Source organism: Lissotriton vulgaris, chromosome 12 (genome assembly GCF_964263255.1).
Source record: "Lissotriton vulgaris chromosome 12, aLisVul1.2, whole genome shotgun sequence".
Lineage (NCBI taxonomy): Eukaryota > Metazoa > Chordata > Amphibia > Caudata > Salamandridae > Lissotriton > Lissotriton vulgaris.
In genome coordinates, this window is record NC_141700.1 from 771,242,408 (window position 1) to 771,267,763 (window position 25,356).

A 25,356-nucleotide genomic window follows, 5' to 3' on the forward strand; every position below is an offset into this window, starting at 1 on the left:
CACCTGTTATTACAGTGGGAATTTACTTTGTATGGTACAAAGATCAAGAGATATGTTATGTTATGTTAGTTTGTATTTGTAGAACACCAAATCACCAGAAGGTCTCTAGGCGCTATAGCACCTTGGAAAACACGAAAAGGCGTGCATGTTCAGACACAAAAAAACTCACTAGCTGTACAGATTAACAGCAATGAAAACACAGGACAGGTGAAAACACAGTGAAGAAGCACAGGTGTATAGAAACACCAGCACGTGTACCCCCCCCCCAACATGCGATGGAGTGTGCAGTCAGCAAAGACTTCCATGATCTGCATCTGAACCCCAAGGCTTCAGCTTTCTGGACCTAGCGAGCTTCTGTTTAACGTCAGTGAGCTGCTCTAACTTCTGTTTCTCCACAGGTGAATGGGGTGGACCTCAGGAACGCCACGCATGAACAAGCCGCCATCGCCTTGAAGAACGCGGGACAGACGGTGACCATCATCGCGCAATATAAGCCAGAAGGTAAGCAAGGGGGTCAGAGGAAGGATGGGACCCAACAAAGCTCTGCTCCTGGACCCTTGCCCCTGAGCTATGGCACCTTCTGCTGCTCTAGCTCTGGGACCCGCACACAGCTCGACCAATGCACCTTACTCCTGACCTGGGGTACCCTCTTCTGTTCCAACACTGAACCCACACACGGCTCAACCAATGCACCTTACTCCTGACCTGGAGTACCCTCTGCTGTTCCAGGACTCACTGACCAATGCATCTTACTCCTGACCTGGAGTACCCTCTGCTGTTCCAGGACTCGCGCACAGCTTGATCAATGCACCTTACTCCTGACCTGGAGTACCCTCTGCTGTTCCATTTCTTGTGTCCACACACAGCTGTCCCTGTGCACCGCGTGCCTGACCCATGACACATTCTGCTGTTCCAGCACTGGGCCCACGCACAGCTCGGGCAGTGGACCGTAACCCTGTCCCGGGTGTGTCACACTGGGTCACATACACAGCTCTACCAACACACCTTGAGCCAGACGTGGCACCCTCTCCCGTTCCAGCACTGAGGCCCACTCACCGTTCTGCAGTACCTCTGCACCTCTCATAGCCGACTCCGCTGTCTCTCCAGGGGCTCCCACACACCGCCCTAACAAAGCACCTTACCCCTAACCTGCAGCCCAACACACAGCTATGCCACTGCACTGCAACCCTGACCCACGGCATCCTCTTCTGTTCCACCACTGGGGCCACACAGAGCTCTGCCAGTGCACCTTGTAACTGTCCTTTGCCGTCATCGCCACTAGAGCGAGACACAGGTCTGCCAGTGCACCTTGTAACTGCCCTGTGCCATCATCACCACTAGAGTGAGACACAGGTCTGCCACCACTAGAGCGAGACACAGGTCTGCCAGTGCACCTTGTAACTGTCCTGTGCCATCATCGCCACTAGAGCGAGACACCGGTCTACCAGTGCACGTTGTAACTGTCCTGTGCCATCATCGCCACTAGAGCGAGACACAGATCTGCCAGTGCACCTTGTAACGGTCCTGTGCCGTCATCACCACTAGAGCGAGACACAGGTCTGACACCACTAGAGCGAGACACAGGTCTGCCAGTGCACCTTGTAACTGTCCTTTGCCGTCATCGCCACTAGAGCGAGACACAGGTCTGCCAGTGCACCTTGTAACTGCCCTGTGCCATCATCGCCACTAGAGCGAGACACAGGTCTGCCAGTGCACCTTGTAACTGCCCTGTGCCATCATCGCCACTAGAGCGAGACACAGGTCTGCCGGTGCACCTTGTAACTGACCTGTGCCGTCATCGCCACTGGAGCGAGACACAGGTCTGCCAGTGCACCTTGTAACTGACCCGTGCCGTCATCGCCACTAGAGCGAGACACAGGTCTGCCAGTGCACCTTGTAACTGACCCGTGCCGTCATCGCCACTAGAGCGAGACACAGGTCTGCCGGTGCACCTTGTAACTGCCCTGTTCCATCATCACCACTAGAGCGATTTCACCCTGGATTTTTACATGCCACAAAACACTCTCTCTCTCTCTCGTCTTTGCCTTAAAAATTGGCATCTTACAAACGATTTTATTTCCTCCTTCTTTCCACTATCTCCTAAGCCCTCCTCGTGTCCTGCTGCTCATAGAATTTATTTTGAAGATTTTATGTCAGCATAATTGTTTGGAAATCTGAAGCTTCCACCCCCTCAATCTCACTGCCCAAGCTACACCCCTGGACACGGGTCTGCCAATGCACCTTGTACGTAGCTATCATCACTAGAGCAGAGAGACAGCTCTGCCAATGCCCCTGTCCCAGACTTGTGCTGTTTCGCCACCCACGGGTGTTCACCCAGTGGGGCCCCCGCTCGGCTCTGTAAATGCCCCCTGCGGCGCACTCTGCTGCACTACTAATGGCGCCCATCAACCAAACTCCCGCAATGCACCGTATTCCTGTCATGCAGCGCCCTCCAGTGTTCCTTTTAGGGTATTGCAATTATTTTTCTCTTCTGAATGAAAACACATCTACGGTGAACTTGCTGCTTCTATGAGACTGTGTGTTGAATGTACGCATGACCCTCGAGCAGGCTTCGTGCACACATGGTGTCTGGAGTGTTAATGCATGCAGAATATTTATTCACAGTTTTTGTAAAGGACTGGCGGTTCCATGCTTTCCATACCTACTGGGCAGTAGCCTTGTCAATGAGATTCCAGGGGGTGTGAACCTCACATTTTCCAACTAAAAAGTAGTGGGCTACAGGGTGGAGGGGTGAGATGACGAGAGTTCGAGGTGCACTGTCCATTACCATGAGGCAGAGGGTCAGTACTGATCTGCGTTAGGTGGGCCTCTGACTACAGTGGGTTGGAATGCTACCACCAGCGATTGCCCGTGGATAGACTATTTGCAAGCTTTCCTCCTATCGCTTTCAAGGGGTTTGCTTGCCACTAGTACGCCTGGAAACCTGAGACTGGCGCAGCTTTCCAATGTTTGTGAATTTTAAATAGTAGTACATTGGCCCCCTTCCAAGGTGTCTTTCTATGGGTACAGATTTACTATTTATTTAGTACACCAGTCACTGTGTGTGTGTGTGTGTATATGTGTATATATATGTATATATAAGTTATATATATATGATGTGTGTATTATATATATATATATATATATATATATATATATATATATATATATATATATATATATATATATATATATATATATACATACACACATTTAAGTGTCCACTTAAAACAAAAATTAAATGCTCTTCATGAAATGAGACCGACAAGAAAAACAGACATAGTAGCATGACATAGTAGCCAGGTACCACAGACCCAACTACCCGGCCAATAGTGCATGTGAGTTATTTCACACCCCAGACACCCCCATGAAGGTGCACCCCTGTCCATACCACCCAGGTCCAGTAGTTCTCTCCAGCAACTCATTATTACAGTCAAGTACAACACAATGCCTGGAGTCCTGCCCTGGGAGCGCTTCCTTTGAATGTATTCTCACGGCATGCACTCTTCTTCGTCTCTGCTGCGAGAAGCTGTGGTGGCACAGTTATCAAAATTGATGCATGTCAGACTCCATTGCCTTCTACATATTGTTTCATGAAGTGACTGGTGGTTCCATGTACTAAGACTGAGTTGCAATTAGAGGGGTGTGCACCAGAAAATGAATAGGGAAGCCGAGCCAGCGCCGATTCAATGGTCTGGCTTAGCTCAAAGAGTCCATGCACGAACCAAGCCATAAATTCGTTTTGCGTGTATAATGTGCAACAAAAGTAATGTAAAAATATGATCCAGTCTCTTCCAAATTCACAAAAGTGCATTTCTTTAAGATGCAGAAGTGTTTCGCCTTAGTACATCAGATTATATCCCTTTTATTCGAAAGTGTTAGTTTAAAACATGAACTTGGAAGCATACATGGCTCGCCTCCCAACGACAAAGCCATTAGCGAACTAAGGGGCAAGTCACGAGTGATGTAAAACCTAAACACAGACTAGATGTTTATTATAGATGTTGCTACATTCTAGTGCACAAATCAAACATAAGAGGCACTTGTACTTCGCACCTCCTGAACTCGAGTATTTAAAAGTGCTCTCACATGTGATAAAGAAAAAGGAGGCTCTGTGCAATAAACCTTTTGCCTAGGATCACACTGTTTGGACAAGCAGGGAGGCCGGCATTGATTCAAGGTTATCTGGTTTCACATTTTGAAATACAGCCTTCAGAAGTTTCTCTCGTCCCCTCTCTCCTATTTTACATCATAGGTCACTGTGTTTTCTTGTATTCCTGGCAGAACAACTGACATAGACCGAATACCCGCCCCAGGGCACCAAGACCCAGCTACCAAGCCAAGAATGCCTTATTGAGGGGGTGTCACACCCCAAGCATCCCCCTGAAACTCCCCCCCTGCAGACCTGTTAAGGGGGATTTATGCAATGAAGAAATAAAAAGAATTTCTGCAGCAAACGCATTTGTAATGGATAGTTATTCAAATACAATATGTTGTGCAGGCATGTGGATAGGTGGTGAGAGTGTTGCTCAGGTATTTAAACAGTGTGTGTTTAAGGTGTGATGCATGGGGTGATGGTCAAGTATGTAACACAGTATTTTTTATGCATGGCGTGTTGAACAGGTATGTACTTGTTGGGACAGAAAAGGGTACTCTGCAGAGCTCAGGAGAGTGTTCACCTCATGCCTCGAATTTATCATAGAAAACTCTGTAGATATTTAACCTCCAATTCAGCATACACCAACCACGCATGCGCACTGGAGGCCTTTTCATTATCATGGGTTATGACCATGAGCAGGATTCGAGGCACACACGTGTACCCTCCTTACTGAACATGACTGCCAGCTCGCTGGGTTGAAGATTACCTACAGGGTGAATTGATAAAAGGGTAGTGGCAAGACAGGCCTTTCTACTCATCCCTGCCAAAAATAATTGCTACCGGCTTCTTTTATAGGTTTAAACTGCTCTGCCTGTCCCCTGCAGCCTGGTCCATCTCCCATCCATTTTAGAGGTGGATGTTGCCTGTCAATACATTACCGCTGCCAGTAGAGGGCGTGCCCAGCATTTAGTATACCTTTCTTTACCTAGGCTGGAAGCCATTTTGTTTTCCCTGTATCCAAGTGGTACCTTCCATGGAGGTTTGGAGAGAGCCCTGACAACAGCGTGAGTTGCTGGGCACATCCAGGACATTCCAGAAACTTGTAGTAGTGGGTCAGACTTTTGGGTGTGGGCAGAGGAGACCAAGACCCCAACTGTTCCCTGGAAGAGCTCCCCAGCACAGGTTATGATATGTTAATTACATTTTTAAAGCATGTCGATTACCCAGAGGTGTCCTGCCGCTATCTAGGTCTCCTAGCCGAAGGTGAGAGGGCGGAGTTGTTGAGAATAGATTTATTGGGAGAACAACCAAGTTTTTAAGCCCTTCCTAAAGGCCAAAAGTTGCAGTTGAGTGGGGCTGCATTTACTTTGTTTTGGATCGCTCCTGATAGGAGACGTCCAGTCCCACCACCTTCCTGCAAGCACCTCACAACAAAGGCCACGGGTGGGCCAAACTGAGGCCCTCATTATGAGTGGCGGAACTTCACCTGGATGGAGAACCATTACAAGTGTCCATTGAACCATTGTTGGGTTTGTAAATTCTGAACCCAGAGACACCGAACCTGCCTACACTGCAGGCAGCACACAGGCGATGCCCTCCTACCCCCTGCAGAAGCTCCAGGGGAGCAGACAGTGGTCTCCCCAGACAAACTGAAGCCTGCTGTGAACTCCCAGAGCCCCAACCCAACCACCATCAGCCATGCTACTGAGACTCTTCTCCTGCTCTGAGCAGGTGGAAAAGGTCAGCGACTTTTCATCTCACAACATGGCTGGGCTGGCCGTAGCGGCCAATGGACATTTCCCTGGGAGGCTGGAAGGGTGGGGGCCTGTTTTGCAGCAGTGGTATCCAGTTTTGCCAGTTTTGTGTGCGCAGTGTTGGACGGGTTTATAAGTGAAGTGTGTTTGCAGGTGTGTGCTGCACACTTACATAAACCTAGTGCGCTCCCACTCAGTGGCGGCTGCTACCTGAAAGCAGCGGTGGGGGTGGGGTGGGGGAAGGGATGAGGGGGATTGGGTTAAAACAAAAACAATTACCTCCCAGCTGCCACCTTTCCTTTGCCCTCTTTCTGGCTTCTTGGGAGAAACAGGAAGCATTGCGGCTCCCACACTCCCTGCAGCCAATTACAACGCTGCAATGCAGTGTTGTGATTGGTCTGAGTGCCATGACACGGTGCTCAGCCAGAGGCTGGAGGGTGGGTATGTTCTCCATGCAAGCTGTAATGCTGCCTGCTTAGAGAACATGCTATGTGCGCATGACTGTTTGGCCGGCCCGACAGGGACGGACAATCACCCATTCTCACATAGGGAGTGCAAACCACTCCTCCCCTCATAAAGCAGTGGGGGGGCGACGCTCTTCAGCCTTATCAGAGGAGCCGCCACTGCTGCCCCACTTTCCCCGGAAGAGCTGTCTTCTCTAGCTTGTGTTGTCCCCTGACTGACCCTCCCTTGTGTCTCCAGAGTACAGCCGTTTTGAGGCCAAGATCCACGACCTGCGGGAGCAGCTGATGAACAGCAGCCTGGGCTCCGGGACGACGTCTCTACGCAGCAGCGCCAAGCGAGGCTTCTACATCCGGTGAGTGAGTGCCCGTCACTGCCTCGCTAGTTGCACCAGTGTTCGCACCAGCTACCACATCCATGGCTCGGGCTCCCCGTGTGCACCTGGGATTTCCAGGCCTGTGTCAAAACCACTTCTTAATTTGCTCATGTGTTTGCAGGAAGTTAAGGTTGAGAGGCAGATCCTAGGCAGGCAGTGACCACATGGGAGGCTGACAGCCCTGCAGTTTAAGGTTCAAAGGTCATGCAGTATATTCTGTTACTGAAATATTGTTGGAAAGTCTCCCTTTCTCTCGCTCTCTCCCCCACCGGTGGAAGATGTGACACAAGGAGTGGAAACAGGAGACATAGGAGTAAGAGGTGGGGGAACAAGGCTGCGACGGACGACTGGATTTGTGGGTCCAATTAAGTGGCGGCTCGCAGAGGGAGTGCTGCGGGGCGGTGTGGGGGAGAGGCAGAGTGGGGGTAGTGGAGTTGGACATACAATGGCCAGGAGTAAAGTAAATAAATAAAACTATTTACCTTGCGCTCGCTGCATCGCCAGCTCGGCGATGCAGCGAGCACAAGGTAAATAGTTTTATTTATTTACTTTACTCCTAGTTGTTGTATGTCAAACTCCGCTAACCACCCCGCAGCACTCCCTCTGCCCACAACCCCTATGTATTAAAGACAGAAATTTGTCATCACAGAATTATTTGACTCCCTCTGAGGCTTCTTTGTCTCTCAAGTCACACACTGACAAATTCACTTTTACCTTTTTTTCTGAATTGTTGGTGGCAAATTATTCAGTAATACTCGAGGCAGTTGAGATGTCTCTCCTGAGCCCGAGGGCAGTGGTGCAAAAAGACCCTGGTGTTCTGCCTGTGCTGCCCCTCCAGGGGCAGTGCCCCATGTTCCTTGTGCACCCACTGGGCACAGCTTGGCAGTGAAGACAGACAAAGTGTGGAAAGGTAGTCTGAGGGGGGTCTCTGAGGTGGCCCTCGTGTGATGTCAGATGGCGCTGCCAAGATCCATCATCCCAAGACCTCTGTGGGCTGGGAGTGTGAATCATCTGTTGCTACACTTGCAGTCTATCCCTGCGTCACATGCCTTTACATCTCTGATGTGTCTGCACGAAGCGTTCACCTTCCTGCAGGTCCTGCTTCTGTAATTACCACTGTCCATCCCTGGAGGCGCTGCAGGGAGCTTCCGGCCCCCAGCAGCCCTATTTTTGATGGTGTTCCCTCACTCACCTCCCCATCGCTGTATTCCTCCACAGGGCACTCTTCGACTATGATAAGACGAAGGACTGTGGGTTCCTGAGCCAGGCGCTGAGCTTCCTCTTTGGCGACATCCTCCACGTCATCGACGCATCTGACGAAGAGTGGTGGCAGGCCAGACGGGTGCACCCTGACGGAGAGAGCGAGGAGATCGGCTTCATTCCTAGCAAGCGACGGTAAGAGGTTACCACACCTTACTCAACCCCTGGCATGCACCTAACCAGCCCAGCTCTACTCTGCATGGGCAACTCCTCATTATGTTTTCAGCCAATCGCCATCTTCTCTCTGAGCACACCTCCACAAGGAACGCAAACCTCCAATCGTGAGATGTTAACTGACTTGTGTCACTTTCTTAAGAGCAAACCTCAACGTCTACCAGAGGTTTGAGGAAAATCAGCGAAGTGCAGTTGGGTCTGAAGTTTGATTAAGCCATCCAAGTATACTGTAGATTGGCCTCTGAAATGTTAGGCTCTTTAGCTTTGTAAATTGGTTTATTCGGCTCTTGGGTTCTCCTTTTCCACATGCACACACACACTACATTGCTGTAAACTTCCAGAGTAAAGTTAGCTACCCAATATCCTGTCTTTTTTTGTGACAATGTTTCTCTGGTTGTGACTGAATAACATTAAGCCTACGTTTGGCATGAGGGTCTGCCAGTGTTCGGTGAGATCTGTGAGCGCAGTAACCTTGCAATATGAGGTGTTTTGCTAAACTGGATTTTTGTTCTTCCTAGCTTGAATGCATCAGTAATGCAACTCTCTACCGTGGAACCGGTACAGGTTCACGGTTCAAGCATGCCTTGCTGTTAGGAGGGAATCTCACAAATCTTTGAAACATTTGGGCCCAGGTGATGTTGAAAAGGCTGTCAGCAGAGTGCTGTTAAATTGGCTACAGAACTTTGCGCCACAGTTTAAATGGACTTTTTGTTCCTCGCCACCGCCTGCTTCATTCTATAGGGTTCCACGGACTCTCCCATTGCCCTTTCAGTGTTAATCTTTGCACCTTTGTTGATCATTGAAAGATAGTGTCTGGCCTTTCAACTTCTGCTGAATTTCTTCCCTTATTTACCTCTTTCTGTTCCTCCTTGAACTGAAGCTCTCTTGGTTCCACATTCTGTAGCAGAATATGTTTGAACTCTATTTTGTAACCACGTACTGTTGAAAGAACCCATTGGTCCGGAGTTATCTTCTCCCATTCCTTCTGGAATAACCTTAACCTTCCTCCCACCCTTTTCTGGTTAGAACCAGAATTGCCTCCATATTCACCCGTTGAGTTAGATTGATGGCCTCTTCTTCTTGAAGATCTGCCTTTAACTCCTCTTTCCCTCTGGGGGTAGAAACCTGTTGATCCTTGGTTTCCTCTGTAATTTGTTCGTCCGTATCCCTTTTGCGTCTTATAATATCCACGGCCAGAAGGTTGCCTTCTCTTTCCGGCCCTCTGATATAAAGTACTCCCACCGAAAACCTTTCGCATTGAAGTCTGTGGCGTATCTAAGGCTTTTAATGTAGCCACATATTTTCCAAAGGACTTTACCATTCCTTCTCCAAAGAGCAGTCCCTTGGTATCCTTACCAGGCTCCTTTCTAGCTAAGTCTCCTAACTTTAAACTAGTCTTAACCAGTACTGCCTTCTTCCTTTCCACTATAATACTAGCGTTGCCGTTGCCTAGGAAACAGATTGCCCTTTGGCTCAACCCTTTCAAGAGCTCTAAATTTGTTTCACTTCAGTTAACAGAAGTATCTTCTACACCATCAAAGATATGGATTAAAGGGCCCAAAACACCCAATAGCTTGTCCTCACATTGCTTTTGTGAGTGTTCCAGACCCTTTCTTGGGTCTCTTCCAAATTTAAATTAGAAGGTGACAAGCTCTGAATCCAAATTAGGCATCATTGTGTCCTTATCCCCACCTACAGGACGTTAGCACTCCGCCCTCATGATATTTCTTTCCTCTTTTTCCAGAGGTTTCCTTATTGTTTTCCTCACATATTCCGCTACACAGGCCACCAGTCAGAACCCCTACGGTGTCTTATGTCTTTAGGGTCAAAGAGATTTTGCCCCAGATACCTTTCTCTGTTTACTGTGTTAAATAATCACTTTCTCCACATTCCATATCTGGAAAAACATCACCGTCATCCGAGTCAATATCAAACATATAATAATCAAACTCTCTATTAGTTTAATCTCTTTTCCCTTCAAATCGAAACTCATTTGCAGGGTTAGCCTGCCTTTAACTTGTTCCGCTTCGGATCACCTTTCCTTGTGAGCCACTTAGGGTTCCTATTTTTGAAGAACCAGAGATGTCTTCCACTGTTAAATGTTTCTTTTTGCAAAAAAAATTGGTCCCTTATTTGAAGCACCTTCCTCCTCAAACAATGCCAATACTCCTCTTCATCACTGACCTTGCCCTTTCTATTCCTACTATTAAACATAGTCCTAACTGTCTCCTGAAAACTCTCGCTTAACTCTCTCCTTATCAAATCCTTTACTCTCTCTTCCTGCATATCCTGTCCTGATTGATCTTCAGACATTTTAAATCAGCTCCTATAATCTGCCAAATGCAAACTCTTATCTGGTCCAAGACACGATCGTTATTCCCTCAGTGAAACTGCCTGAATGGAAAACGATCCAACGTTCGTTACAGCCTCTTAAACAACCCAAAACTCTAAAAGTCACCTAACGTGTAATTCATGTTTTTATGTCTTTAAGCCTCGTCTTGCTTAAAAAGAAATGCTCTTCCTTCCATCTCACAGATCGTAACGTATTATTGCTTATAATGATCAATGTTACTGTTTTATGGTCGCGGCTATTACGCCCCGCTTGAGCGCTCTCTTATTAGCAAGGTCTGCGAGAACTTGTGTGCACAACGTCCGGCTACGCTGAGTTGACTCGCCCGCGAGCTCCTAAATACATGCAGGAGCCGCGTAGATGCTGACTCTGCGCTTGTGAGCTTGTTTGAAACAGCTGAGGCCGCGAGCACAGAACGCAACTCGCACCTTTCTTTGGGCGCCTCAGCTGACCTTGCAAACAGCTGATTAGCTGGATGCGATGTGAATACAGGTATTTGAAAGTCGCTCAGATGGCAATGAGTGGCCTGCTTATTTGAATGAATGATGAATGAATGAATGAAAGGCATTTATATAGCGCACAGATACTCTGAGGAGTGTTCCGGGGCATCAAAAGGCCTTGCCCGCAACCACATACACTACCCCAAATACCAATGAGAAATAAAATAAAATGCAGCAAAGAAACACTCAATTATTTGAACAATAACTACCGGTATCTAAAGTTTAGATTTGTGTGTTTGCCTGTGACCTGACTACTTGTTTTGATATTCAGTGTGTCTGCCAGTGGCATTCACCACTGGTGTTAGTTTCAGGTAATAGAGAAAAGCATGATTCTCTATGAATATCCATTTTTAATGGTGCTTGGGTCTCAAATAATATCTCCAAAACTGATGCTCAAAAAGTGCTTGTGGGTGTTGCCTGCTGATGAGCAGGGATGGGCCACAGAAGAGTCTGTCCAGGGTGGTGACCATCTTGAACGTCAGTTCTTGCTCAATGAAGAGCCGCAGTGGATATTTTTCTCTCTCCTTTTGTGGACTCCAAGGTTTCTCACCAGTCGAAGGTTCTAACGCAGAGTTCCGGATCTTTTGCAGTTTAGAAATGGTGGAGGACTGAATTTAGTATATGTGTGGAGACAAATCTGTATTCTGTGTGGATAAGATTGAACATCCTCCAAACTGGCTACTTTCACCTTTGATTCTGGGGCGCAGTCCATTGACCCTGATACCCCAATCATTTGGCCTTCATTTGGGTGCATGGCGGCCTAATTCCAAAGCATTCTGGTGACTGAATCAAGGGTGCTCGAGGTTTTTGACAGGAGAAGGGGATAGAAAAATGGGATCTCAGTCATGGATTTGTTGAGTCAGACTCGGTTTGAGGTTGTCGGTTGTCCAATTTTCCAACTGGTCGAGTGCGTCAAAACCATCAAGGACGCCTTGCATTCAGTGGTGTAACTATGTCTCATCAGCGTGGGCATGCAGGCTCACAGCTTGGACTCTGATGATGTGCAGCAGATGCTGTAATGAAAGGTTATGGAGAATGGATGGGAGGAGAGCCCGAAGACCCTTATTGGCGAGGCACGGAGACCGTTTCTAGCTCGACTCTTCATTACTTCTTAAGTGCAATCATTTTGAGCTTTCTTGGAGAAATGAACAACTGTCCAGTATCCTGAAATACTAAACCCATGTGTTTAACTAGTTTCACATCTACAGCATAATGCTTTCTTTATTAAAATATTGTATCCATCACTTGTTCCTGTTCACGACATTATGCTGTCACTTTCCGGGAGCGGGACTTGAGTTCTGCATTTGATTTAGTCCATCTGGGGAAGGAGGGGTCTTGTGTCCAGCATGCTCAAAGGAATTTAACTTATTTAGAGTTTGATGCAAATTCTAGCCTTGCAATTATATAAGGCATATCTATAGGGCCGGATTTAGGTTTCGGCCGATGGGTTACTCGGTCACAATGGTGCTGGATACCCCGGCCACTGAAATATAAATCCCATTATAACCTAAGGGATTTATATTTGGGCAGATGGGATATCCGTCTAAATCGGGCCCTTTGTTTTAAGAAATTTCCAAACTTTATTTTCGGCGGTTTTTAGAAAGTTGTTGTATATGTTTAGTGAAATGCACAATCCAAAATCACTGACTAGTTGATGCTTTTTTGTAATTTAGTCATTCTGTTATCTTTCAGTTCAATAATTTGAAGGCATTTTCAACAAGTGTTTTGAATTTAGTTTATTGCTGTTGAATGAATACTTTCCAAGGTGTTTGACTTCAATCCAACTTAAAAAGTGAAGAGATTAACAAGAGTGAACATGAAATCAAACAATCTGAGAGTACATTATACTTTATCTTAATTCTCTAATGGGTTTCATTAAGTTGCCGCCCAAATACTTTCCTGTTCCTTCTTTCCAACTACAGCATATTGAATGTCTTCGTCGCCATCTCTCTAATGTCGTACCGCTGTTATTTTTGGGTCTTAAACAGAAAAGATCTTTGAGAATGTTTAACCAAACGCCTTACTTGGATAAATAATGAGGAAAAATGACAATGAAGAACTATGAATTGCAGATTGTATTTGTTACGAAGGCAACACTTTGAATTCTGTTGTGGCTAGTCCCTCTAGGTTTCCTGAATTTTCAATACTAGCAGAAGTCTGAATTTAGATTTATTTGAAGTACAAAATTGCTGAGGCATATAATGACGCAATTCCATTCTTCATATTTTTTTTTTCTATCTGCAGATGCTGACTTGGTAGTAGTTGCATTTGTAACCATACATTTAGTAATCATAGGAAAAAAAGTAACATTTTCCAAAGACCTCGAGTCTCCCACAAAATAATTTACTTAGTATCTAGTATTGCTACTTAAGCACCATTGAATTTGTTCCTAGATATCACTCCCTCTAAAAGTTGTAAAGATCTCCTACATCACCAACCACCCTATGTAATTTCTTCAAAAGTTTCCATCTGAGGAAATTCTTTTTTTTTTTTTTTTTTGCTTGACCACTTTGAGCCCTGATTCTGACTTGGTGTGGTAGTAACATCTGGGGATTACCAGCCAGAACAAAATGAAGGCGGAGTTTTCATTATTTCATACTAATTTAGAGTCATTCTTTTTAAACAGTCCTCGAAATATGGCATTAATTTGGTCAGAACGAATTCTTTGCTGGCAAGGAATTTTGAATCACCTGTTAATATTATTGAAACTCTTTTCTAGGCCATGCATGGGAATTGCTTTACTAGCCTGGAGTGCTGGCACAGCATTGATAAATATATTAAACTAGCAGCCCGCCCCAGCGTTGCCCGGGGCAGAAGGGGGCTGGGGGCAGCATTTCATGCTTGCGTGCACTCCCGCCCCGGCCCCCGCCCGCCACAACATTGTCTGTGTCCCGGAGCCTGAGCCTTACCTCAGCCGCCGTTGTTCAGGGCCAACCTCCCGCACCCCTCCCTCTCCCGCCCCGGCCCCCTCCCGCCCATGTCCCGGAGAGCCTGAGCCTTACCTCAGCCTACGGTCCCGCTCCAGGCGCTTTTCCTCCTGTAATTAACCGTTTGCTACCTCCTGCTCCCCCGCGCATGAAGCAGCGCCAGTCACTCCAGGACTCACCCCCGTCCGCGCTCTAAGGGATTGTCCGGTCCCGCTCCAGGCGCCCCGCCCGCTTAGGGCCGCCACTTCGCCCAGCAGCAAGCAGGGCCGCGGCAGTCCTCCCAGCAGGTCGCGATCTTCCGTCAATTTATTTATTTATTTTGCGGGTTTGTAGAGCGCTTGAATAAACTCCCAAGGGAGTATCTCCGCGCTATCTGACTGCTGAACCTGCAGGAGATCGAATTCCCTGGCTCCAATCTAGTTCTTAAACTGTGTGGTTAGACCTGGAACAAGAACGTCTTCAGCTTTTTTCTGAAGGCCAGATGGTTTTCAAGCTGCCTAAGCTGGAGAGGGAGACCATTCCATATCCTCGGTCCCCTCACAGACAGAGCCTTACCCCCTTGCCTTACCCGCTTGATCCTAGGAATCGTGAGAAGCATTTGGTCACTGGACCGTAGAGCACGAGAAGGAACATACGGCACAAACTTGTCTGCCAGATAGGAGGGACCCAAACCATGAAGTCCTTTGTGGACCGTACAACAGATCTTAAAAACAACTCTCTGACGGATGGCAAGCCAATGAAGCATGGCAAGTAGAGGTTTTGAAGGTGTTCTCGGAGGGGCATTTAGAACCAACCTGGCTGCGGTGTTCTGCACAACCTGTAACCTATCCAGATCCTCCTCATTAGCTGACAGCAAGAGACCATTACAATAGTCGAGACGGCTGATAACCAACGCCTGGACCAGGGTCTTTCTGATGGTGTCTGGAAGCAATGGAAAAACTCTGCGCAGCAATCCAATGGTCCGAAAGCAAGATCCCACAATGTTGGTAACATGCTGCTTCAAGCTGAGTTCTTGTTCCAGACGTACCCCTAGGTTCTTGACTAGCTGCTTAGGCTCGGGGACTGGGCCTAGATCTAAAGGCCACCAGTCAGGAGCCCAGCAGATCTTAGCCTCACCGAAAAGCATAACCTCTGTCTTTGAAACATTGCACTGCAACATATTCAAAGACATCCACTGGGAAACTGCTCTCATCCCCTCAGAGAAAGAATGTAATACCTCTGGAGTAAGATGGTCAAAGGGAAAGAGCAGCTGGGTATCGTCAGCATATGACACTGGGCAAAAACCAAAGGCTCTCAGGATATTAGCCAGGGGGGCCACATAGATGTTGAGTAATGTAGGGCTCAAACAGGAGCCCTGTGGCACCCCCTTAGTAATCCTGGTCTCCTCGGATCGGAAATCGCCCATGGTGACACATTGGGTCCGATCCGAAAGAAAGCTCTTTAGCCAAGCCAGTGCCATGCCCCCTAGTCCACTCCCAGTCAGACGCTCGACCAAAATCTCATGTGAGATGGTGTCAAAAGCTGCCGATAAATCTAGCAGCACCAGGACAGCTGATGTTCCTTTGTCCTGGAGCATGCGTAGATCATCGGTAATCGACATCAACGCTGTTTCCGTGCTGTATTTTGGTCTAAAGCCCGACTGAGATGGATCTAGGGCACCAGTATGTTCCAGGTGATTGGACAAGTGCTTATTGACGTGCTTTTCTATGAGCTTTCCCATGAATGGTAAAAGGGAAATGGGTCTCAGATTGGTCATGTCAGCCCATGCAGTGGCGGTGTTCTTGCGGATGGGTCGCACTTGGGCTCTCTTCCACTCCAGTGGGACACAGCCTGTGTCCAAGGAGATGTTGACCAAACTTTGTATTTCTGGTGCTAATATGCTCCTCACTGAAACCATCACTCTCGGTGGAAGCTGGTCCATAGGACTCCCACTCTTTATAGTTGTAATGAGTCCCTCCACTTCAATGGGCACGATTCTCCGAGCTGCACAGCCTCGGCATCCTGGGCAGCACGATTCGCCGCCATTTCAGGAAGTGTCGCCAGGGAGTGCAAGTGATGTCAGCACGCACGTGGGCACGATCCGCAGAGCTGCACAGCCTCAGACATCCCGGGCAGCACGATTCACCGCCATTTCAGGAAGTGTTGCCAGGGAGTGCAAATGATGTCATCACGCAGACGTCGCGGCCGGCGCTACTTGCAAGGGACTACTTTATTTTTTATTTCTACATTTTTTTAAACCACGTATATTTTTTATTTTTAATAGCCTATTTCCTTCTGCTTGCCCTGAGGTTTTCAAATATGTCTTGGGTGTTTGGATTGGTGGTGTACATTTCGAGTTTACCTGGCTCAAAGGACACAGTTCTCTCTTTATAATAGTAGTATAGATTAAATAAATCAGACCTTAGATACAGACAGCTTGACTTCGGCTCAGGCACAATCTTCCCTTTTATGACACACTTGGTATTCTACCATCATTTTACTTGCTATCATCATTTTGGCCTATTTAAGTTTTAATTAAAGTTGTAACATTTCACTATTTTTTTGTTGTTGAAATGATATACCTTTTGTACTTTAGCAATCATTTGCAGCAATAAATTTGGTTGCCATAGCAATTTTGCCCGTATATCAAGCCATATCAACACGTCTAATACCCATGTTCACTGTGTGTTTGAGGGTGTCTACAACTATTACCAGTCCAGTACCCCCATCAAAACTTGGACTATAGACATTAAGAATCTTGTACTGCTCAAAGTGGGGATGCAGCGGTTAAGAGACAGTCCTAAAGTGCAGCTAAGATAGGTAGTTATTTGTGGAAGGAAGATGGCTTTTGTTTTTGGAGATTGGATAATGGTGATAGTTCTATATCCAGACACTTGTGCAAAGGATGTCCAAGGAATGTGCAAGCCTCTGTCAAGAACAGTAGCTTTTGCTTAGCATAGCAAAGTCCTCTTCTCATCCCTGGAGTTGGGGGATAAGCTAAAAGAAGATGCGAGGGAGCCACACAGGTCTTACGCGAAGCCATGGACGTAAAAGACGCAGCAGGATTAGGAAGGTTGGGAACCAGACCGAACGTTCTCGAGAGATGTGTTAGACAAAAGGAATTCTGCTGTGCCACAATTCACATTTACTATTAATTACTGGACAACAGGCCTTAAAACAGTTATTGTATTGTGCTAAATCATACACACACACTATTATTGGACTCAATTTTTTTCTATAATTTCACCTCCTCTGTTAACCACCATATGGTTTTGCCTTATATAGTTTCGGTGTAAAGTATAGGGACGGCGTATAGGCAGGTGCCAGTAGGAATATGTTTTTGAGGGAATCGTATTGGAGTTGTGCTTGATCAACCTGAGAGGGGTCTTATCTCGTCTTGCGATGCGGCGCATAGCCGCGTGGAGGTGGGGGTGCAGTGGGAGGGAGACACACGTTATGGTTGTATTGTTTGCGGATGGCTATCGTTAGCTCTTCAGGTGCTTTGTGATGAGGATGGTTTTCTAACCTCTTGGAAATCCGATGGGTTTTGGGGTAGACATGGTGGGAAATAAGCAGTGTAGATGGAGAATCTGCCTGAAGAGTCTGTGGTACCCTCATCCTCCATCATATTGCGACTGTGGAGTGCCTTACGTGGGCTTACAAGATGTACTGGACGGGACACACAGGAAAGGATCATATTAAAGATCGCCCGAGCCGGCAGTGTGAGGCAGATATGAACAGCCTTGGTCTGGCTGCCTATGTGCCATTGTGGGGTTCGCTACAGTGGATTGGTATTCGGTTTCATATGATATGGAGTGTCGAGTGATGATTCTGTCTGTTAGGAAGTTATATCATGACTGCCAGCATGTCTATTTGTTATGCAACATGCACACCTTATATTTGGCTGTCACCACCATTAAATTTTCAGGTCTTCAGGCAGAAACTCCAGGGGGCATGAAAGTTATGTTGCCAGATATGGTGGTTTCCAGTTTGTGCATGACGCTCATCCGAAGCATGATATGATTCAACACTTATATTGCGTGCAGCTACTCCAGGAAGTTACCCGGCGCAGTACCAGCTGGAAGCTCAGGAAGAGAGCACGCTCAATTTATTGTGAAAAAACAGGTTTTCAGCTTCTTTTAAGACCACCTAGGATCGCTTAAGGGGCATACTTCCGGGGGAGCGGATTCTATGCTACCGCCCCCGGCAAAGTCGGCGGTCTGCCTCCAGCTCTCTGTCTACGAATCCTGGGGTTTCATTCCAGGAATTTATCAGAAGTTCGAAGTTCTCTTGGCAGGTTGTTGAAGCTAAATCTGGTCCTCAAGTAGTTCATACTGAGTACTGCCCTCCTGGTGAAGATTCAAATCTGGCGCTCAAGCGCTGTGGCTCTGTTGAGCAGGGAGTGCTATAATGTTCAGATAAGATGTGATCTTCTTGTGCAATCTGTTCTCTGGGGGTTGAGGCTATGATTTGAAGCACATCGATAGTCTGGTTTTACCTTGGAAAATACCAGGTTTTTACTTCCTTCCTGAATTTTAAAAGTTGTATATTCCAATGACGAGCAAACAATGAACTTTTTTTTCCTGTGCATAGGCCTGATGGTCTGAGGTACTAATCTTGACCGCAGTGTCCTGTTTTGGAAGAATCGATTGAATTTTGATTTAGGTACTTTAGGCCTTTCCCTCAAATGCAACTATGAAAAGATTGTTGTCTTGCTGAAGGTAGCCCACATAGGTAGCCCGCGTAGTGCTTGGTGGACTGGTATCAGGAAGTCCCTTCGGTGTAGGTGAAGTAGTAATCTTGCTCTATTGGGTTTGATCCTTTGTAATTTGTGTATTGAGTAGCAAGGGACTCCAAGGTGGAGGTTGTTAGCGTAGCGCCCATTTGGTAAAAGAGGGAAGAGGGCTTGTATTTCTGTGGCTACCCTAGACCAAGAAAGATGCATCCCTGCGCTCTCACTGAACAGAAGGTCCTCCTTGTAATTCATTAATGTGGGATAAATGGTAGGATTGCGACTCCGGCCACTCAGGGTTCTTACTTCTCTGGATGTGTTTCGATCTCTGGAATTTTCAAATTTTAAACTGATCTTCTCTGAAGCATGAGAAGTAATCCACAGAGTCCCACGAGCTCCTCACTCAGTTCAACGCTCTTCAACATCTACATGACTCATCTGATCGGCTTCATATAGGTTCACTACATAAACATTCTCACATATGCTGACAAGATGCAACTCAAACTGTTCCTCTCGGACAAAACACCCAACACCAGGAACAACCCCACCACATGAATGATCGTAGTGGCCACTTTGATGAAATCCAACTGCCTCAAACTGAACTCGGATTAAACAGAGTGGTCTTCGGGAATTGTGGTCTTCTGGAAAGACACCTCAGCAAGGGACTCTACCTCGTGACCCACAGACCATGGACTCCCTCAAATGCCTTGTTCACAAACAAAAAAACCTTGAAATCATCACAGACAACAAACTGGACATGATCGCCAAAGTCAACGATGAGGTCTTGTCCTGCTTCAGCACCCTAAGGATGCTGAAGAAAATGTTCAAGTGGGTACTGGAAAACAGCAAGAAAATTATCACCCGAACCCTCATCACCAGCAAACTAGACTATTGGAACACCCTGTACGCAGGGGTGACCAACCAATTCTCAAGAAGACTGCACACCATCCAAAAACAAAGCAGCCAAACTAGTCCTCAACCTCCCACGCCGAGCGAACATTACACAACACTTTAGGGAACTCCACTGGCTCCTGATACACAAGCATGCACACCTTAGATTCCTCACCCACATCTACAAAGCACTTCAAAACAAATGCTTTTGCCTTCCTGCATTCATTTCAGCCAGCCTTCCAGACACCCCTGCTCTGCTGGTCTTACTCTAGTACACACTCCACACCAAAGCAGCGTAGAGGCAATGCCTCCTCATACCTGGCTCCTAAAGCCTGGAACGACCTCTCACTCCACACCAGAGCCGCCTCCTCTCTTTTCGACTTTTGTAAGAATCTGAAGACCAGGCTTTTCGGGTAAACCCTTCAGGACGGGCATCACACACCGACGAAAGAGCGCCTGGATACCCTCACGGGTTATTAGTGCGCTCCAAAAAAAATAACATGACTTCTGAGTGTTGTTTACATGGTTGTAGCATATGAGGCTGATTGACATTGTTTATCTAATATCTTATTCCTTGAGCTGCAGTACTGAAGCTGAAGAAGATGGTTAAGGGGCTGTAGTTAGAGTGATCCATATGAAGGTGGCTTTATAATTCAGCCAACTCAGAGTCCAGTGTTCCTTACTATGTGTAGGGGCATTTCTCCTGAAAATAAACACTGTAAGGTAACAGTACAAGTACCACTTTCCCCACCACCCTCAACTCACAGCTCAAGACTCCTAACAAGAAACAGTGCAAGGATATACAGCATTAGGAAAAATTTAAATGTTTCTCCAGAAGCACGCCCCATACATGTAAAAAAAAAAAAGAACAGTTTCTGACCATTTGCAGTAATTATGTGATGCCAGCAAATGTTGCTTTAAGGCTGCCGCCTTACCCCCTGGAAGCGCTGGCCATTCTCTTAACGCCAATCACACCAATATTTCCTGGATTTTAGATATTCCAGTCTTTGCACAGTGTACGTTTTAGTCTCCACCTTAATACTACTTGCACTGGCTAAAGTATTAATAGTAACAATGCATGCCTAGCTACCGCCTGTAGGGAACAATGCACCATTACATACAAATTCAAAACTATTGATAAAAATTGATTGTATGTTTGAAAAATATATTCTTTACCAAATTCCAGCAAATCCAGATTATGCTTGAGGTTTTATTGGCAGATATACAACATTAAAGAGACTTTGACAAGGCAAACTCTTCAATGATTTATTCTTGTGTAATCTGTCTGGCAAATCCTAATGCACGTGCAATCACCTCTAAACTGTGCCTCGGAGTCACGCTTCCGAGGCATATGCAAAAATATAAGATAACCTGGTCGCCCTACATTGAACTACTAGATGTCTAGATTATTGCTAAACTTTACATCTCACTACCTCAGCATATGCTTGTGGTTTAGTTTTTAAAGAAATTATATATATATATATATATATATATATATATATATATATATATATATATATATATTTTTTTTTTTTTTATTTTTTTTCACACGGCTCAATAACAATGTTATTCCATTGCATTTGAGTATAATTATACCCTCTGACACAGAATTGCCATCCATCTGTGGGCATGAATAATGCTGTATAATCAATGCACTTTAAATAGAATGTGTAATAACATCACTACAAGATGGCGCCCATAGCGTCGTATAGGGGTAATGTCCTATGTCTATGTCCATGTCTTCATGACGTAGAGAGAAAGAAAACTTTATTTATATAGCATGTTGAAAATGGAGTGCTTTATACACTGATGAAGGCAGCACGCCGAAACGCGTCTGTGTAGCTCCTGCACATAATAAAAAATGTAGACACCGGAATCCCTTTGAGTGCTGCTATTTCTTTTCCTAAGTAAACATAGGAGAATTCTGGAGCGTAATATATATATATATATTCTACTGTTGAAATGATAGTGTTGTAAGAATATTAAATCTAGGAGATATAGTTGAATAAATCATTAGCCCATGAATAGGCAGAACGAAATCTAGCCCTAGGGATGTTATTTAATTACAGAAAAATGTTTTCAGCATTAAAAGTCTGCAGTTTTAATATTTAATCATTCCCAAATCTGGAAAGTGTGTACCCCATGTGTATATTGTGCTTGTCGGGTGCTTTTGCAATTTTATACCAAACGAAAAATGCAATAAGTGATGATCAAGTTTTCGGGCACTTGCTTTGCGCTGAGATACATCTCTGAGCTGGATGCTGCTTTGGCCGAGCTACTTTCTGTGTGTCATTTTATATCTTTAAATAATGTAAAACTATCATTTTGAAAAAAGCACTTGCTTTGTTCAGTTTGTAGAAGTGTATCCTCTGCTCTGAGCACTGATTCATGCTTATATTTTTCCTTTCAAATGTAAAACAGACAAATGCGTGACTAACTACATCTGGCATAAGTGGGTTGATGACACCGGAAATACATAAATATATATGTTCTAAGAAAAGTGATAAATTAAGACTTCACTAAAAAGGTGCATGCTGTACTTCTATTTTACACATATAGAAAAGATGAGATTGGAATGCCTCTGAAACTTTATTTTTTGCATGCAGAAGGATATGACATCAGTTATTCAGGAAATGCACACTAAACCAGTTATTCAATATTCTGCTTTGTCTGAGAAGCTTTCTACTTGTAAAAGATTGAGTACTAATTCAATTATTAGCGGATTCTAATGGAGAGGTGCTGAACAAACCTCATATTAAACACTTAACATCGACAGTAGATTCTTGCAGAAGTCTTATACATATCCAACTTGGACTTTTGCCTTAGAAAACAACATCTTAAGTAATTCTTTTTAAAAAAAAATGCTTCCTTGCCATAAATTCAAATCTGCACTCAATAAAATAATACATTTACAATGGACAAATGGCATTTGATAATAGTTAAATTGGTTACTGACTATATATATATATATATAATATATATATATATATATATATATATATATATATATATATATATATATATATATATATATATATTGATCTAACATAAAACATATTCATCTCCGATACATCTCATCTAAACCGTAATTTCCATTTTCTTGGAGATGAGATAAGGAGCCATCCTTCATTTATTTATTTTGGCTTTGTTACAGGAAGTTTTTGCTCTTCATAACCAGTTTACCCCATCTGGGGAAGTATTTTTTATTTTTCTAAGGTGGGAAGTGAAATTCCTGTCTCCTGGGTGAGCACTGACCAGGAAGACAAGTGAACCGCATAGGTCCTCTTTCCATATTCAATAGATATAGATTTTTAATGGAAAAATATAAAATATTAGTTATGCTTCTCCAGGAGTTCAGGCGAGGACACTTGCTCTTCTCATATGTTTAAGTGTGTTGTAAGATTGATATACGTTGCATTTTTATTTCCCCTCTCTGCTGCCGACGACTGCTTGATTGGCACAGCCGCCATTTTCTCATCTAACACTTGTCTCCTTTCCTTTCACATCAGGGTGGAAAGAAGGGAGTGGTCGAGGTTAAAATCGAAAGTAAGTACACAATTGATGCTGAGGGATGAGTTTTCTCTGCTGGGGACGAAACACTCATATTTGTTAATTCCAAAGCGAATGAAAAATTACTACTGAAAAGGCCTGTAAAAGTCAACATTGCCAATACCTAGAACTTGCATTTTTAAATTCTTGCCCCAGTCTTAATTCTATGATATTATTGTGTTTTCTCCATATTATTTGTTGGAAATTAGGTTTAACATCTGGCTAATTTAAACTGACATCCATTGTGTAACAGTCCATTTAGAAAATGCTGCTTATGTAGTGATGTAGCGGGGTTTTAGTCATTCTGGACCGCTTGTGTTTCCGACGGCTCACGGCTGATGATCCTTCTGTGCGAATGATCAGGTCCCGAGAGCTGATTTGATTGTCCCACCTACTTTGTCACAGCTTGCTTTACATTTTAAAGGACTTCTTACAATGTCTGCCTCATTAAGTTGGGCAGAGCATTTATTCAATGCACACCAAAACCAATAGAGCAACAAAACCGATATTACAAGGTGGGATTAGAGAGAGAAAAGGGAATTGCTGCATCAAATAAAAAGTAATTGTGGTCAAGTTTAGTCCCAGGTCATAAAGATATCTAAGTTATGTGGGAAGGGGGAGTAATGCGCTATATTTACTTTTTCCTTCATATTTCCTACTTTGTAGAGTTTCTGCTACCTTCTTATCTCTCTCTCCTCTTTCCTTCTCCTTTAGGACCGGGGGTCCGGGACGGGATCTCAGAGTACGTCTTTTTCCCTTCTTGGCTTTTCTCTGTATTCCCTTTCAGGGTCTGAAAATGTGAAAATGAGCACACTCACCTACCTAAAGTACCTTGCTGTCAAGGTGTAAACCCAGTAAACAGGTTTCACCTGGCAGCCCTCGAGTCTGCTCCAGTGCCTTCTCACTCTGTGCAGTTGTAATGCGCATCAACCCTGATTGCAGCGCCATCGCTGGCCCTGTACCGAGAGCAGTGCACGGCTCTGCCATTGCACCGGAGTTTGGACAGTAGCAGCTGTTGCTCTGTTCTTGGAACCAGTGGCAGCTCTACTGATGCATCCCAATCCTAAACTACACCTACCCTACTACTACTAGCATGTTGTCGGAAGGCTGTTGACCGACTTAATCCCTGATCTGCAGCCCCTCCTGCTGCACCATTACTGAGACCTACACATAACGTGATCAATGCTCCTCAACCCTGACTGCAACGCCCAGTGATTTTCCAGTAACCAAACCTACACACCGGTCTTCCAGACCATCCAATTGTAGTGCGCAGCACCGCCCACGACTCCAGTACTGCAACACATAAGTTATTGCTGAGCTTCACAATCATAACCTACAGCACCCTCTACTATTACAGTACATGAACAGTTGATATCCCTACCAGCATACCTCAGTCATGACTGACTTCCGCTTTCTTTTCCACGCCCTGTATAGTGCATCTCAGCCTGGCTTGCACACCACACATAGCTCCCTCAATGCACCCATCTCCCTGACCTGAAGCTCACCTGTTATCCCTGCTCAGCAGTCTTCAGCTAGCTCTACTGATGCATCTCTACCCTGCCTTGCAGCTGCTCCTACTGCTCTGGTGCTGGTTGAAAGGGATGGCTCATGACGCGATTGCAGCAGGCCTGAAACGCACAGTTCTCATGTTCTTTCCCTTTGTTTTTGTTTCTCCCCCAGGCCGAGAAGACTCTGTCCTGAGTTATGAAACGGTGATGCAAATGGAAGGTATGCTCATCTTCCTGCCTGTCTCAGTAGCCCTTGTTGGCTTGTAGAGTCCTTCATTTGTCCATTTTGGGAATGTATTTTTGCCCCTTCTTTAGTTCTCCCCTTCTTTGTATACTTGTTTTTCCTGTAATGCTTCTTATTGTCCCTCTTGGCATTCTCCTATCAGCCTCCAGCCTTCCTCCTCTCCTGAACATCTCATCAGCACTTTCCTTTTACACTTCGTCTAGTGCCCGCTTTCTCAGTCTGCATCCTCTTCTCTTTATCCTTCTTGCCCTGTTTCCAGCACCATCTCCTGTTCTTCACCTCTTTCCATGTCTTTTCTCACTCCTTACATTCCCTTGTGGTCCTCCTTTGTATTTTCATAGCTCACCTTTTCCCCATATCCTTACATGGCTTTGTCTCTCTTCGTCTTTCCTTAGTTCATTATGCTCGACCGATAATTATTCTCGGACCCACGAAGGACAGAGTGAACGACGACCTCCTGTCTGAGTTCCCCGACAAATTTGGCTCCTGTGTGCCACGTGAGTTCATTTTGAGCTAATATACAGTCTGTGTGCGGGAAGGGTGAATACCAT

General features: G+C 45.4%; 1 protein-coding gene across 4 annotated transcripts in view; it reads left to right on the top strand.

The window, feature by feature from the left end:
- DLG4 (discs large MAGUK scaffold protein 4) overlaps positions 1–25,356 on the top strand; it is a 704,738-nt gene that overhangs the window by 666,962 nt on the left and 12,420 nt on the right. For all 4 annotated transcript variants that reach the window (XM_086946105.1, XM_086946107.1, XM_086946106.1 and 1 more), the window contains 7 exons: positions 399–501; positions 6,556–6,670; positions 7,910–8,086; positions 23,014–23,050; positions 23,768–23,795; positions 24,734–24,781; positions 25,201–25,302. In XM_086946105.1, coding sequence (XP_086802231.1) covers positions 399–501; positions 6,556–6,670; positions 7,910–8,086; positions 23,014–23,050; positions 23,768–23,795; positions 24,734–24,781; positions 25,201–25,302 — 610 coding nt within the window. The remainder of the gene's footprint in view (positions 1–398; positions 502–6,555; positions 6,671–7,909; positions 8,087–23,013; positions 23,051–23,767; positions 23,796–24,733; positions 24,782–25,200; positions 25,303–25,356) is intronic.